This window comes from Pan paniscus, chromosome 23 (assembly GCF_029289425.2).
Source record: "Pan paniscus chromosome 23, NHGRI_mPanPan1-v2.0_pri, whole genome shotgun sequence".
Lineage (NCBI taxonomy): Eukaryota > Metazoa > Chordata > Mammalia > Primates > Hominidae > Pan > Pan paniscus.
This window is the reverse complement of record NC_085927.1, coordinates 33,120,796-33,135,214: the sequence shown is the minus strand read 5'-3', so window position 1 is coordinate 33,135,214 and position 14,419 is coordinate 33,120,796. Positions and strand designations below refer to the sequence as shown.

The window sequence follows — 14,419 nt, the reverse complement described above, 5'->3', positions numbered from 1 at the left end:
CTGTACTCCAACCTGGGCAACAGAGCAAGACCCTGTCTCAAAAAAAAAAAAAAAAAAAAAAAGGCAACAAGGAAATTGGGGTGATAGAAATATTCTAAAACTGGATTGTTGGTAAAAGTTGTACAGCTCTGTAAATTTACTATAAAATCATTCGGTTATAAAAATGGATGCATTTCATGGTACAAAAGTTAAAAATACAGGGTCCAAAAGTGGCTCTCAATAGAGCAAGGAGGACCTGTATCACTATCCATGTTGATGGCGGTGTGCTTCTTCAAGAAGAATCCCGTGGAATCTGTGTAAGAATTTGCTCATGTGATCTTACATTTTCATGATGTTTACATCTTCATATCTTCCCCAAATATTGGTTCAAAACAAACATCACTCATTTTGTGTTCCTGCTGCAAGAGACCCCCTGGGGCCTGCCCCTCTCCAAGTCTGTTTAAGAGGCTACATACGTAAGTTTCTCTCCTATTGGTGCCTCTGCCACATGGACCATGCATGTCTCATTCATCTCGGAATGCCCCCCAGGCACATCAGAGACCCCCCTGAATGGGTGAATGGCTGTGTGGACAAGACCTACATGGCCCTCAGATAATCCTTGAAATACAAATGAGGATTCTCGGTGCCTTCATGACGGTATCCGCCTTACCTGACCATACCTCCTCCGACTCCCATCACGTCCCCTGTGACGTGATCTTTATTTTGGCTTATGTTTGTCTCTGCTGCTGGAAAGTAAACGTGGAGGACAGGGCTTTGTCCAGTTCATTCTCTGTGGTATCTCCAGTACCCAGACAGACATAAAACATACCTCTATAAGTTATGTAATACATTGTTTAATGGATCTAGAGTTTATATATATATAGTAAAATACATATTGGCATAAAGCAAGTACTGTTACATGCACTGGAAATTGCTGAGCCAGGCACCTGCCCTCTCACAGGTGAATTAAATTGGGGTGGGGGGGGCCATGCAGCCTTGACGGTTGAGTGACTTATGCTCTCATGGGTGGGGGGTCAGCGTTTGCTGCTGTTCTCATCCTTATCTGTCGTTTGTGAGGAGGCGATGGAGCAGGCACTATCTGGCTCCAGCCCCTGGTCCCTGTCTCAGTGGGAGTGATGGGTGGGAACCATGGCTAGACAGGAAGGAATCTGATTGCTGTGTGAAGGGCATTCATGACTCACGCCAAGAAGGTGGCGGCTGCCCTGGTCCCTGGAGTTCCAGGCTCCCAGCTGGGGGGCTTGTTTGTGGGATCCCAGGAGGAAGGAAGTCGGAGGAGTGGTGGTGACTATGCCATTGGCGCTCTGCGACACCAGCCTGGCCTCTTTCTCCCCCGTGGACACTGTTTTCTGCACAAGGATACCTGAGAGAGGATGTGCATGACTCCGGAGCCCAGCCTTTTTGAATCTGGGCTTTTCCCAGTGACACCAGGTGCCTTCTGTGCTGTACCGTGTGGGAGGCGCTTGGCTCTCTGCAGCCAGCTACAGGGGCCTACAGCCCCCACCCTGCTTATGCACCTTGACTCAGAAGTTGAGTAGAGAGACCCTCCCGTGAGGTGAGGCAGTTGCAGCAGGTAGAGAAGCCGCAGCATCCCAGGAGTGTCCAGATCCAACCATGAGGGCAGAGGTCCCTGGCAGGCCCCAAGGGCAGGGGTCTGGGATGGAAAGGAGTCCTCAGCAAAGCTGCTCATGTGCCTCTCTGTGGGCAGCAGGAGTCGGGATCTTCTGGGCTGGGGGCTTGGCCCGGTCTGGTTTTTTGCTCCCCTTAATGGTGCTGATGAGCTGGGTTTAGGAACCACTTGCCCGAGTCTCAGATTTTGGCTCCTGCTCTTCAAATGCCTGTCCTGGATGACTTGCCAGGTCCCCACCTCCCTTCTTGCACGATAGAGGCTCCATGAGGGTGGGGGTGGCGGTGGGGGGGCTCTAGAAGTTGGGATGGGTGACCTGCTTTGTTCAGAGCCACAAGCCAGAAAGGCAAGGGGATACACAGTACAGCAGGGACAAAGCTGTGGTGGTGCCCACAGTCCAGAAAAGAGCCACTGACAGCACAAATTGAAGTCCTTGTGTGTGGGCAGGTGCAAGAGGACCCAAGTCGGGTGTCCCTTCCAAGCCAGCCCCGAGCCTGAATGAGCCATTTTGAGTGAGCGAGGCCATCCTGGTCCATCCTCAGACACCAGGAACCCGCTGTGCCACCCTAGTCATGGAAGGCTTCCTGTGTGCCATGCCTGGGGGGGGGTCCCCAAGAACAAGACCCCTCTCCCCAGCCTTCATGGTCTAGATCAGAGAAGCTGGAAAGGAAGGATGTGGCAAATGTGCCAAGAGCCAGGGCAGGCTTTGGCCCAGACTGACTGGTGGCTCAGATGGCACGGTTACTTGGGAAGTGAGGTCACGGGACAGAGAAGCCTTCACAGAGCAGGGGACATTGAGTCTGTATCTTCAGGGAGGGATTTTTCAAGGTGAAGGCATCAACATCCATCCAAGATTCATGGGACGGGGTATGGGACACATTGCTGGAGGGCTAGTCTGCAGCCTAGCCGAGTGCAGCGCAACAGGGACGGGGGCCCAGAGACACAGTCCCAGTGCTCCTGCACATCCTGGGCCAGAGAGGGAGTCACCACAGTTGGCAGAGCTGGGGAAATTGGAGCCTTGCTGCCATTAGGAATTTCTTCAGGTTTTTTCTGTCTTTTTTGAGATAGTCTCGCTCTGTCCCCCAGGCTGGAGTGCAGTGGCACGACCCTGGCTCACTGAAATCTCTGCCTCCCGGGTTCAAGCAATTCTCCTACCTTGGCCTCCCGAGTAGCTGGGACTACAGGCATGCGCCATCGCGCCTGGCTAATTTTTTTGTGTTTTTAGTAGAGACGGGGTTTCACCATGTTGGTCAGGCCGGTCTTGAACTCCTGATGTCAAATGATCCGCCCTCCTCAGCCTCACAAAGTGCTAGGATGACAGGTGCATCTCTCTTCATTTGCAAATTTTCTAGGTTGCTAAATCATGTTAGCCCTGTCTATTCTCCTTAGAGGGCAACATTCTATCAAGTCATAGACTTTTGTCTTCTCCCATTTCTCCTGCTCTATTTATGCGTCTTGCTGGGCTCACAACTCATGTTCCAGTGGGGGCATCAGAGTTCATTTTTGTTGTTGCCAATGTTTTATGTGAGCCTCGGGGATGAGATTTGGACTGTGAGCCTCTGCTTCATTTGAAGCTGGTGCTCTGGCTGGCTGGCTGGAGTTTCCCAGACTTCTCTGCCAGCCTGGGTTATGTGGGCACCTGACCAGGTACAAGCCAGCAGGTCTGACTGGGGCCCTCCTGGTGGCACCCTGGCAGCTGCTCTCAAGTCCCCACCACGCAGTGAGGTCCACCCATTTTCGGGTGGTCTCCCTGTTGGACTGCCCACTCTGCAGCAGCTGTTCCCCCCGAGAACCCATGGATGTGCCTGGCAACAGCTTGCGAATGCAAAGATAACACCAAGTTGGGTGGATCTTATGTCCATGTGCACAACAGCACTGACCATGCCAGCCTCAGACTGGAAAGAACCCAGGCGTCCACCTGCTGGTGAATGTCTGTTAATCCATACAATGGAGTATTACTCAGCCTTCAAGAGGAAGGACATTCTGACACACTCTACAACATGGGTGAGCCTTGAGGACATGCTGCTAAGTGAAATAAACCAGACCCAAAAGACAAATGCTGTATGATTCCACTTACATGAGGTAGCTAGAGTAGTCAAATCCACATAAACCAGACCCAAAAGACAAATGCTGTATGGTTCCACTTACATGAGGTAGCTAGAGTAGTCAAATCCACAGAGGCAGAAAGTGGACTAGAGGTTAACAGGAGCTGGGGGCAGGAGGAATGGGGAGTTATTCTTTTTGCACCTGCCCCCCTGGGAGTTATTGTTTAATGGGTGTAGAGTTTCAGTTTGAGAGGATGAAAAAGAAGTTCTGGAGATGATGGTGGTGATGGCTGCACAACAATGTGAATGTGCCTGATGCCACTGAACTGCACACTTAAAAACACCTGGGACATTTTACATTGTGCATATTTTACAATTTTTTTAAAAAGGAAGGAATTACTTCTCAGCCTTCTGGCTAAGATACAAAGGCTGCCCATGGTGCAGGGATGCATGTGGGAGTCCAAACTCTGAACTCCCCGACCCCCTCACCATGAAGGCCCCGACCACCACTGGGCACATGCACAGCGTGGCGGAGAAGCCCCAGGCTTGGCTGGCTCCCGCCCCAGCCACCCCTGGGAACTTCAGCACCTTCATCTGTGAGAGGGCAGGTGCCTGGCTCAGCAATTTCCAGTGCATGTAACAGTACTTGCTTTGTGCCAATATATATTTTACTATATATACATATAAACTCTAGATCCATTAAACAATGTATTAAATAACTTACAGATACAGATGTATGTTTTATGTCTCTGTCTGGATACTGGAGATACCACAGAGAATGAACTGGACAAAGCCCTGTCCTCCACGTTTACTTTCCAGCAGCAGAGACAAACATAAGCCAAAATAAAGATCACATCACGGGGGACGTGATGGGAGTTGGGGGAGGTATGGTCAGGTAAGGCCACGAAGGCATCGAGAATCCCCATTTGTATTTCAAGGATTATCTCAGGGCCATGTAGGTCTCGTCCACACAGCCATTCACCCGTGCAGGGGGGTCTGTGATGTGCCTGGGGGGCATTCCGAGACGAATGAGACATGGTCCATGTGGCAGAGGCGCCAATAGGAGAGAAACTTACGTAGCCCCTAAACAGTCTTGGAGCTAGGCGTGGTGGCTCACGCCTGTAATCCCAGTACTTTGGGAGGCTGAGGAGGGCGGATCATGAGGTCAGGAGATCGAGACCACGGTGAAACCCCATCTCTACTAAAAATACAAAAAATTAGCCGGGTGTGGTGGCAGGCGCCTGTAGTCCCGGCTACTCGGGAGGCTGAGGCAGGAGAATGGCGTGAACCCAGGAGGCGGAGCTTGCAGTGAGCCGAGATCATGCCACTGCACTCCAGCCTGGGCGACAGAGCCAGACTCTGTCTCAAAAAACAAAAAACAGCCTTGGAGAGGGGCAGGCCCCAGGGGGTCTGTTGCAGCAGGAACACAAAATGAGTGATGTTTGTTTTGAACAAATATTTGGGGAAGATTTAAAGGTGAGGAGGCTGGGTGCAGTAGCTCACGCCTATAATCCCAGCACTTTGGGAGGCCAAGGTGGGTGGACCACTGGAGGTCAGGAGTTCGAGACCAGCCTGGCCAACATGGTGAAACCCCGTCTCTACTAAAAATACAAAAAAATTAGCCAGGCGTGGTGGCACATGCCTGTAATAACAGCTATTCAGGAGGCTGCGGCAGCAGAATCGCTTGAACCCGGGAGGCGGAGGTTGCAGTGAGCTGAGATGGCGCCGCTGCACTCCAGCCTGGGCAAGACAGTGAGACTCCGAAGAAGAAGGAAAGGCAAAAGGAAAGGAAAAAGGAAAAAGGAAAGGAAGAAAGAAAGAAAAGGAAGGAAGGGAAGGAAGGGAAGGAAGGAAAGGAAGGAAAAGTGAGGAAACACATTTGGGCCAGTGGGACAGTAATTCACCCAGGTCACACTGAGTGTGGTGGGGGAGTGACAAAGACTCTCCTTGACGGAACTCATCTGGTCCCTCCAGCTCTTTATTCCAGCTAGATCCCATCCTTGGGCATGTTCTCAGGAGCCCAAATTTTGCAAGAATCCTGCTAAGTCCGTTTAGCCAGAACCCCCTGCCCTTGCTATCTGATCAGATTCCTCACCCTACGCCACCCCCCGGGGGAGATCGATCACTTTGGCCTGTCTTCAGCAAGAATCCTGTCGGGTCGGTTTCACCAGAATCCCTCTTCCCCCTGATGTTACTTCATCATTTTCCATCCATCAACCCCTACCCTGCTTCTTGGCTGCAAGTCCCCACTCATCCAAGTGACTTCAGCATTGAGCCCATTTCTAGGCCTTCCATTTCTAGTCTTTTCCCTATCACAATAGTTACTAAATAAAACCTGCTTTTACCACTTTAACTGCTGTCCAGCTCGGGTTTTTCTTCGACACTTACTGCTCTCCTCTTCCCCAGGATGGGGTGGGGTGCTCAGCCAGCACCCCTAGACTGACAGAGGAGCACAGGTCACGTGCATAAATACTTCAGTAGCATTGCAGAAAAGAGTTTCAAAAGATGGCCTGACATGATAACACAGGAAGAGGCCTATCAGCTCTTTTCTCTCTTTCACTGAGACCCCCAGTTACTTAGCAACAGTACTCAGAGGCCCTGGTTCAAATCCAGCCACTCCCAGGATTCCAGTGATTGAAGATTTGGATGAATTGAGTCAATGGTTGGCAGAATCTGAACCTCCCTTTACCTGGTTTGATGAGCTGAAAAAAGGAGCCAGGCACCCAGGCTGTGAGTATCCCTGGGCTGAGCAGTGACACTGTGCCAGATGCAGGCTGGACTGTGGGGGAGGAATGCCCTAGGCTGGGTGGGGGAGACAGAAAACATGGAGAGGGAGAGAGAAGTGGGAGCGATGGGAGCACGACTGGCTTTGCAGTTTGCTCCCTCTACCTCCCTGAATACCCAGGGCCCTAATTCTGAGCAGGTTAGAGAAGCATCTCCTGAGTGTCAAATGAGCTCTCTCAAAGATCTGCTGCAAGGACCGAATGGGAAAGCACATGTGGCCAGGCACAGTGGCTCAGGCCTGTAATCCCAGCACTTTGGGAGGCTGAGGCAGGAGAATCGCTTGAACCCGGGAGGTTGCAGAGAGCCAAGATCACACCACTGCACTCCGGCCTGGGCAACAAGAGCAAAACTCTGTCTCAAAAACAAAAACAAAAACAAAAAAAACTTAGCCAGGCATGGTGGGGCACGTCTGTAATCCCAACGACTTGGGAGGCTAGGGCACAAAGATTGCTTCAGCCAGGAGTTTGAGGTTGCAGTGAGCTATGATCCTGCCACTGCACGCCAGCCTGGGAGACACAGCCAGATACTGTCTCAAGAAAACAAAGAACAACAACAACAACCAAAGCAAGCACGTGTAAAAAAGAACCTGAGCCGTGACCATCACCCAAACTATGACCATCATTTGACTGATGCTAAAATACTTCGGATCTCAAAGGAGACCAGCACTAAGTACTCCATCAAGAGTGGTGTGGCCCATCTGCGTGGTACAATCTCCCACCATGAGAATCCACACAAAGGCTGGCAGGGTGAACAAGACAGTGCAGTGGGACAGCGACAGGAGAGCTGAGAGCAATTTTTAGTTAATTTATTTTGTTTTAGACAGGAGTCTATGTTGCCCAGGCTGGTCTTGAATAGCTGGGCTCAAGCAATCCTCCCGCTTCAGCGTCCTGAGTAGCTGGAATACAGGCATGTGCCAGAGGAGTCTTTTTGCTTTTAAACCTGATCTCAAAGTATAGGGAGCCCCAGGAGGCTCTGAGCCACTGAGTTCCCTTATAAGCTTCCAAGGTAGAAAAATAGGCAGTAGCTGCACCTCCGAAGATGTGGCCAGCCAGGCCAGGGTGGCAGAAGTGGGTGAGGCCAGCACTTGGTAAAGATTTGCTGATCTGAATGAGAATGTGGGATCCATCAGCAAAGATGACAAGTGACTCAGGGAAGAGCCACCCTCTCCCTTCATTCTTCCTGGCACTTGGTATTTTTTTTTTTTTTTTTTTTTTGAGACGGACTCTCGCTCTGTCACCCAGGCTGGAGTTCAGCGATGTGATCTTGACTCATTGCAAGCTCCGCCTCCCAGGTTCATGCCATTCTCCTGCCTCGGCCTCCCGAGTAGCTGGGACTACAGGCACCCGCCACCATGCCTGGCTAATTTTTTGTATTTTTAGTAGAGACAGGGTTTCACGGTGTTAGCCAGGATGGTCTGGATCTCCTGACCTCATGATCCACCCACCTCGGCCTCCCAAAGTGCTGGGATTACAGGCGTGAGCCACCACGCCCAGCCTGGCACTTGGTATTTAACCACAAGAGGATTTTTACTTCCTGCTTAGGGAGGGAGACTGGGCTTCCTGAGGAGCCCTGTGCTTCTAGGGGCATGTGGAAAGCCAAACCCACTCCCTCTAGAGGCCTCTTGTGAAGATGGAAGGTCCTGGGAAGAGAGAGCTGTACCCACAACCCACTGATATAATGCACTATAAGGAAAGCACGACCAGGGCTTCCTCTCAGCTACCCCCACGGAATTGTGAGGGTGGGAACAGGAGAAACAGGGCCTGGGGCGCCAGCTATGATCCTCCAGGAAACCCTGGTGGCGTGCTCCCAGGGGCTAGACAAGCTTCTGAAGGACAGAGGGCCCAGGCAGTCTCCTTAAGAACCAGGGCCCCCTTGCTGGTCCTGTATGGACACATTCTCGGTCTCACCTGGGGGCTTCCAGATTAGCCTGGGAGGAGACCTGTCTGTGTGCACCCTGTTCAGAGATACAACTCTATACCCTAGAAACTGGGTCTAGACCACAGATAGGGGATGCCAAGCAGGCAGCCTCTGGGACCCCTGTGCTTGCAGGCAGCCTCTGGGACCCCTGTGCTTTTCTAAGAAGACTGGCACAGGATGGGCCAATTTCAGCCCAGGACACCATCTAACTGTTCCGCCTTTGGGTTCTCCTAAGGCCGGGCAGGAACTGAGGCCCCAGCTGCCAAACCAAGTTGAATGGAAATTCCTTTGGGAATGAGCCGACGCAACAGACACGCAGACAGAGGGTGGTACATCAAGACCCATCAAGACACATGCAGGCACCGGCTCAGGTCTCCCACAACAGATGTTTCAGAGCCACAGCTGCCCACCCCACCCCACCCTGGGTGCAAGGCCATCGCCATCTCAGTGTCCCCAAGGGCTGCATGAAGAAGGATGCCATGCATCGGGCAGGGGAGGGTAGGGATGGCTGCCTCACCTGGACCTGGCCCTTCCCCATGAGTCTGTCCGTGCTCTCGCCGTCCTCCTTGGGGATCTTCGTCTTGTTGTAACACTTTTCATAGCACAGTATCCTCAGGGTCTGGGAGCCCTCCAGCTCTATCTCAAATTCCTGCAGCCCCGAGGGAGAAGGGAAGTCCAGTGTGAACAAACGGGTCAATGTTATGGCTGAAGGGTCCTCTGAACCGGGGCTCTCCCTGCCGCCCTTGCTGGCCCAGAGAGACCAATGCCTGAGACCCTCCTCCCTTAGTCCTGGGATGCATGGAAGTGTTCCTTGTAAGCACCCCTGGCATGAGACTGTGGCCCAGCCTGGATGCTTCCAGAAGCTCCGACTGCCTTTCAAACCTAATCCAAACTCCTTACACCAGCATCTCAACGGGTGATCCCCACACCACCTTCCTCATAATCGCCAGGGTGCTTGTTAAGAGATATTTCTATGGGCTGGGCATGGTGGCTCACACCTGTAATCCCAGTACTTTGGGAGGCCAAGGTGGGCAGATCACTTGAGACCAGGAGTACGAGACTAACCTAGCCAACATGGCGAAACCCCATCCTACTAAAAATACAAAAATTAGTATGGTGTGGTGGTGCATGCCTGTGATCCCAGCTACTTGTGAGGCTGAGGCACGAGAATTGCTTGAATCCGGGAGGCGGAGGCTGCAGTAAGCCAAGATCACGCCACTGCATTCCAGCCTGGCCAACAGTGTGAGACTCTCCCTCAAAAAAAGATATTTCTATGGACTCTGGAAGATAATGATCTGTCGATGCAGGTTCACTTTTATGGTGGTGAGACTATTCTGTAAGATATTATTATGGTAGATACATGTCATTCCATGTTTGTCAGAACACATAACATGTGTAACACCAAGAATGAACCCTACCTAACGTCAACTATGAACTCTGGGTGGTAATGATGGGTTAATGCAGGCTCATCAACTGTAACTCATGTCCCACCCTGGTGTGGGATGTCCATAATTGAGATGGGGGGGCAGGGGGTACATGGGAACTCTGTTCTTTCTGCTCCATTTTGCTGCAAACCTAAAACCGCTCTTTAAAAAATGAATTATATCTGAAAGGAAACAAAAGAGTGATCCTTGGGGTTGATACAGGAGTGAGAGGGACTTGGAGGAAAAACTGCTCCCCTAGCTTTCCAGTTGTCTGCCGTGGGTGTGTGGTGTTAACTCTCTCCTCCGTCACCCTGACGGTGCCATTGGTGAATCTGCACTTCACACCGAGGCGTGTCAGCGCATGGCTTCTTGGCGGGGAAATGGAGGAGGGTGAGGGAAGAAGAAAGCAGCAGGAATTTCTGAACCTTATATAGGGGAGGGGGTGGGTGTGCGTGTGCGCCAGGAACATGTGAGTGTCTCCAAGTCCAGATCTTCATGGACAGTGAGGGTAGTGGAGGTGACCTGCTACAATCTAACCCTCATGTCTTCATGCCTCCCCGGAGCTTCCGTGGCTGCCTGGCACCTGAACCTTTTGCACACTGCCTGGCACCCTCTCTTGTTGTCTCTGCTGGGTCGTGGCACTCTTGGTCTCTGCAAAGGCTTCTTCGATGGATCCCCTGTGGCTCTTATACCCCCACTCATCACAGCTGCCACTCAGCCCTTTCTGCAGGGATGTCCAGAGCTACAATGACCAGGTTATTTTACTGAGCTCCTTGTGCCCTTGTACTATTCAAGCAACATGTCTAAAATGATCAAAGAGTAGTGGATGCTGAGAAAGGAGACCTGGGTTCCAGCCCCACTGCTCGATCCACCAGCCTCGTGACCCGTGTAGACCAAGCAGCCTGGGGGCTCTTGGCTTCCTCCTTCGCAGGAGCAGGGGTGGGAGGCAGCTCTCTGCAGGCCCAGCTGGCCTCTACCTGCAGCGTCAAGAATGAGACCTTCGAGGTCACAGCTGCTGCAGAAGCTGGGAAATGGCACCTCTCATGGATCTGGGACTTAGTCAATACGGGCCTCTCTGCAATCATTCTCCTACTCCCGAAGGGGCAGGGCCAAATGGCTGTGACTCACACAGCAGCTCTCCAAGGTGGAGGAAGGCACGGCGACACACAATACAAACCCAACACCCTGAGACAAGCAAGCAGGACCCTACAGTCCCTGTCCCAGCCCCACCAGCAGAGCCCCAGGCTTCCGGAAGCCAAGAGGGTCACGGGAGCTCATTCCAACTTCTGCGGAAAAACACTATGGAAACCTACCAAGTAAACATAAGCGCTAACAAAGGCAGACAAAAAGCCTTTTTAAGTCTCTTTCCAAACACTTCTCCAGCAAAATAGGTGGCTTCTTTGTGATGACGGGGATGGGTAAGGTTTTCAGGAACAAGGAGATAAAATCTCTTGGACACGTCACCTACTGGCCCCCCAGGAGATTCCTGGAATTCAGCAGCACTGCCTTCGGGGGAAGCCCTCAGGGAGCCCCTGAAGGTTTAGATTATCTCCAGTGGAAAATATCCTGTGCCCCGCCTGGCAGGCTGGGCCCTTGTGGAATCAGTTCCTCACCTCGTTCCAGTTTGGCTCAGCTGTGTCCCTGTAGACGCGCGTCTTTGCTTTATTCACAAAATACCCAAAGGAATCCACCTCCAGGGTGCAGTACAGATCTGTGGGGAGAAGGGGACATGGAGAAGGTCACAGGTCTTTTCCACATCACCCACATGGTCTATAAGGGCAGGTGTTATTTGCAGAATCAGAAAAAAATATATAAAAAAAAAAGGTTTTAACTTTCTTTTTAAAAATTAAACACCTAATTGTGGTCTGGCATGAACACCAGCACCTCATGCGATGCCCCTGCCCGCCCTGTGGAATTTCCCTGGGTGTGGCTGAGAAACGGGACTTCCCACAACATTCGTTCACTCAGTCAATCCACAAACCCCAGCTAAAGCCCCTAGGATGAGAAGGGCCCTGCACTGGTGGGGACAGAGAGGTGTACACGCCATCATTACACAGTGATGCCACAGCAGAGGGCAGCCGTCCTGGGGGATGTGGGAAGCTCCTACAATCAGAGCAGACCCCGCTGTAAGTATTATGGGGCAAAGAGTTAAGGCAAAGGGGACTCCAGGCCACTGTGGGGCACAGGAAGCAGCTCAGTGCTGGAGAAGTCGTGGGGTGCAGGGGGAAGGGAGGGAGGCGAGACCTAGAGAAGAGTGGGCTGGGCTGTGGGCGGTAAGTTGCAGGGTGGGGTTTGCATTTTAGAAAAACTACCTGAGACTGGGGATGGAGAGGCCTGGTAGTGAGGACCCTTTCTGCAGGGATGTCCAGAGCTACAAAGACCAGGGAGGAGGCCACAGCCAGGGCCTGGCCAGGCAGCCAGAGATGACTAAGAAGCCTCACTGATGGAGAATGGCATTCAACGGACGAGAGTGGACCACAGTTTCTGGCTTGGCCACGCGGGTGGATGGTGGTGCCCCTCAAAGGGACAGGACATATGAGGAACAAGTTTGGGGTCCATGAATAATAGGTTTGGTTTGGGGATGCAAGGTTGGGTGCATGGGGCAAGGAAGAGATAGAAAGAAAGGTAACAGGGAGGCAAGGAGAGACAAGCCCGGGACCACGGGGCAGCGTAGGGTGTCACGCTGTATTGCTCACAGACAGGACCCGGGAGGAGATGCAGGGATGCAGGGAGGCCCACGAGGGAAACACCAGCGTTTATGAGGCAGCCAGAGACAGGGGCCCAGGAGAAAGATTATGTTATGAAGGTGCAATCTGCATGTCATGTAATTCATCCATTCCAAGTGTAGGGTTTAAAGAATTTTAGGAAATGTAAATGTGAGCACAAACAGCACCACAATCTTTTCACGACACTGCTCTCACCTAAAAAGTCCCCTTGGGTTCATCTGCAGTTAGTCCTCTCTCCCAACCCCATTCCCCAACAATCCCTGGTAAGCTTTCTGTCTCCACATTTTGCTGTTTCTAGGAACTTTTTTTTTTTTTTTGAGGCGGAGTCTTGCTCTGTCGCCCAGGCTGGAATGCAGTGGCACAAGCTCGGCTCACTGCAACCTCCGCCTCCCGGGTTCAAGCGGTTCTCTTGCCTCAGCCTCCCAAGTAGTTGTGATTACAGGTGCCCACTGCCTAGCCTGGCTAATCTTTGTATTTTTAGTAGACACAGGGTTTCACCATGTTGGTCAGGCTGGTCTCCAACTCCTGAGCTCAAGCGATCCACCTGCCTCAGCCTCCCAAAGTGCTGGGATTACAGGCATGAGCCACTGCGCCCGGCCTCGAGAAACTTACACAGTGCAACTGATGTGTTACCAGCCTTCACTGTTCTGACAGCTCTAGTAGCTGGGGGAGACCCCCACTTAGAGGGAAAGGAAAAAAAAAGTAGTATCCATCCAGCTCGACAGAGCAGCCAAATCTGCTCTGCTGTGGGGTAAAGGTGCACTGCTGACAGCCCTCCTGGCTTGGACCCAACACTCCTGGGCACCCCAGGGGATGTCTGTCAAAGTCCTTGCCAAACCCCTGCGATTACATGATCCACCTGCAGGGGGCAGCTCACCAGCTCCCAGGATCTGAGACAGGCTAGGGGAGAGGGCAGAGGCCACTCCGGGAAAAACAATTCCACACCCAGAAGGCATCAACCAGCACAAACACTCCACAGCGGCCAGGGTCAAAGGTGTCCCGTGGTCATCTGAATAACCTCCCTGTTTCCCCACACCCTGCCCGATTAGTCCTTCCTGGGTGGAGACCCTGGCTCGGCCGCTGCAACCCTCCTCCCCAAACCAGTACTTACTTGAACTCTGCTTAAATCCAGTGGCTGAGTGGACGATGACATTCAGAAACCCATAGAGCCCCGGAGACTCATCATCTGCGCAAGAGACCAAAGAGGTCAGCTTCTGTTGTCCCGGTAAAGGGAGGCAGGTGACAAGCTAACTCTGCTTCAAAATCAACCATCCGGTGGACACTGTGTGGTTGCCATCTGCCTGGCACAAGGCAAGCCAGTGTCATGGGCCAAAAACATACTCATCATGATTTCTGTCTTGGGGATCTCAGGATCCAGTTGGTTTCACAATACAGGCAAACCAGTGACTCAAAGTGTAATAACGTTCCAAGGACAGCAGAGGGGGTCGGGGTGACGTGGGATGTGGGTGGGGTGCGTGTGGACACATGTGCATAGCGTATGCTGTGTGTGTGACTGAGCATACGTGCAACAGTGAATGCAAAACAGCTTGACCAAAAGTGCCGGCTGGCAGGTAGCTGGAGGAGAGGAGGGCTGGGAGGACGGGAGTGGGGCCAGATCCAAGGCACAGAGCATCTGAGGAGCGTCTGCTGCAGCCTTGTGACTAGGAATAGAAGCCGTGCATCTCCTCAACCACCCAGCAGCAGCCACTCAGGGAGAAACTGCTCCTAACCCACCTTGTCCACTCCTGGGAGGAGACAAGAGGCCCTAACAAGCATAGCTCTTCCTTCTGAACCAAAGTCCACCAGTCCCATCAAAAGTGCTAACAGGAAGGGGGGATCAGCCTTCAGGCTAGCTGCCTGCCCTCCCTGCAGGTGCCCTGTACACGGAGACAGGGGGGC

The 14,419-nt window shown here is 52.3% G+C and overlaps 1 protein-coding gene across 2 annotated transcripts in view; it reads right to left on the bottom strand.

Annotated features, from left to right (window-relative positions):
- Window positions 1–14,419, bottom strand: part of BCR (BCR activator of RhoGEF and GTPase) — a 137,488-nt gene that overhangs the window by 13,951 nt on the left and 109,118 nt on the right. For both annotated transcript variants that reach the window (XM_034951699.4, XM_034951698.3), the window contains exons 14-16: window positions 13,632–13,706; window positions 11,408–11,505; window positions 8,888–9,019 (exon numbers count right to left, since the gene is read on the bottom strand). In XM_034951699.4, the coding sequence (XP_034807590.1) occupies window positions 8,888–9,019; window positions 11,408–11,505; window positions 13,632–13,706 (305 nt within the window). The remainder of the gene's footprint in view (window positions 1–8,887; window positions 9,020–11,407; window positions 11,506–13,631; window positions 13,707–14,419) is intronic.